Raw genomic sequence first — 1920 nt, forward strand, 5'->3', positions numbered from 1 at the left:
TACTATTATTATATGTAAATGCACACTCTGGATCACTTCTTATTACAGCTATGCCTTAATTTACAAAGCCTAAAAGAAAACACAAAAGATAGAAAAACAAAATGGGAGGTCACATGGGCATTCCCATATGGGACCCCTAAACAAACGGCTGAACCCCACTTTTTTTGTTCATAAAATAATAATAATATAATGTGCTGGTGAGGTGTCTATGAAAAGAAAATCTCTTCCTATATAAACAAAAGGGCATTGTTTCATTTCAAAACCTGGTCATTCCAAAATCATCAATAGTATTCATAAATTCCATAAGCACCACACCCATTTCACCCCAAAACTCTCTCTTCTCTCTCTCTCTTATTCAAGGATAAATTTTGTATAGACAAAAGAGAGAGAGAGAGATACAATGGCCTTTTCAAATGCGTCATTTGGGGTGGTGGTGGTGGCACTTGTTGCGCTCATGTACGCCCTTGTTTTGCCCGATGTAGCTCGCGCTGCGCCTCTTTCCGCTCCGGCTCCGGCCCCCACCAGCGATGGTTAGTTTTTATTTTTATTTATTATTATATATGTATAACACAATCATATTGTAATTATTTCTTATAGTTAACTACATATATAGTATAATGTTTCTCTCAATAATGTTTTTCTTTCCCTTAACTATTTATGTATAATCACAATATACAATATATGATTTAGACAAATAATTATGTGTATATTGTCATTTTTCATTATATATATTCAAATAGAAGAAATTCTTAAGTGTGTGTGAGAGAGACAGAATGAAATGGGAATTGAAGCAGTGAAGCTGGCGAGCTTATATGTTTGTCGTTGGTGAATATTTTACAAGACAGCTAAGATATTACCCTTAATTAAGATAGAATTATTTGAGAAATGTCAAAAGTCATAGCCTACTTTCTAGTATCCTCCTACATGTTAATATCGTTATTGATTCAACTAACTATCAAATTCTATATAGTTTAATGAAATAACTTTTAAAGAGTATCGCTAGCAAATTGTAAAACGACATATATAAAAGATATATACTAGGTACCACTCATACCCAATAACAATGTTTGGAGTTATTTATATCACTCAAAAAGTGAACCTATGTATATTTATTAATATGCATGTCATATATCATATTATAGTATGTAAAACTCATTGTATAAAATAAGTGTGCCTCTCTATGATTCATACTCTTTATACTTCATATTTGTTGATATATTTGACAAAAGAAGTAGTTTTCTTAACTTTTTATTAGAAGAAAAGATACATGTATGGATGATGGAAAACTAATTTGCATGTATGATGCAGGCACGGCGATAGACCAAGGGATTGCATACATTCTAATGTTGTTGGCATTGGTGCTCACTTACCTCATTCATTAAACATTAATTAATTATTATTTGATATCTTTAATAATTCCTACAATCAAATTCAAATGTATATGAAAGAAATTAAGGAGATTGTGTATGTGGAATTAATCATGGCAAGGAATGTTTAATTTTTATTTATTGTGTAGGGATTTTGTTTTGGACAGTTTTGTTCTCATGTATTGAATTTATTTCTCCATTTGTAATAATTTATTCCCTCAACTTTACAAATTCATGTCTTTTCCTCAAGTTTATTATTATTAGTAGCTTAAAATCCATAAATATACCTATTTAATTTCTTCTAATAAATTTAGATGCAAAAATCATACTTATTCAAAAATAAATAGATATTTCGCCTTGTCAACTTTATCTTTTGAATTATTAGCGCTGTTAAAAATTTACCCATCAGCATGTCAATTGACAATAAACACCAATCATTGTACACATTGATGTGTCCAACTATATCATTGATATGTGGTAATTTGAAAAAAAATTGACTTTACCATTAGAAATTGTATTTGAAAAAAAAAATTAAACAAATAGGAAACTAAAA

The 1920-nt window shown here is 29.8% G+C and overlaps 1 protein-coding gene across 1 annotated transcript; it reads left to right on the forward strand.

The window, feature by feature from the left end:
- The first annotated feature begins 247 nt into the window (after positions 1-247).
- On the forward strand, positions 248-1616 carry LOC133037783 (arabinogalactan protein 41). Its single transcript, XM_061115320.1, has 2 exons — positions 248-530; positions 1309-1616. Exons 1-2 carry the CDS (start codon positions 401-403, stop codon positions 1380-1382), a joined length of 204 nt encoding a protein of 67 aa, XP_060971303.1. The 5' UTR covers positions 248-400; the 3' UTR covers positions 1383-1616.
- Positions 1617-1920: the final 304 nt, after the last annotated feature.

This window comes from Cannabis sativa, chromosome 5 (genome assembly GCF_029168945.1).
Source record: "Cannabis sativa cultivar Pink pepper isolate KNU-18-1 chromosome 5, ASM2916894v1, whole genome shotgun sequence".
In the NCBI taxonomy this organism is placed as follows: Eukaryota; Viridiplantae; Streptophyta; class Magnoliopsida; order Rosales; family Cannabaceae; genus Cannabis; species Cannabis sativa.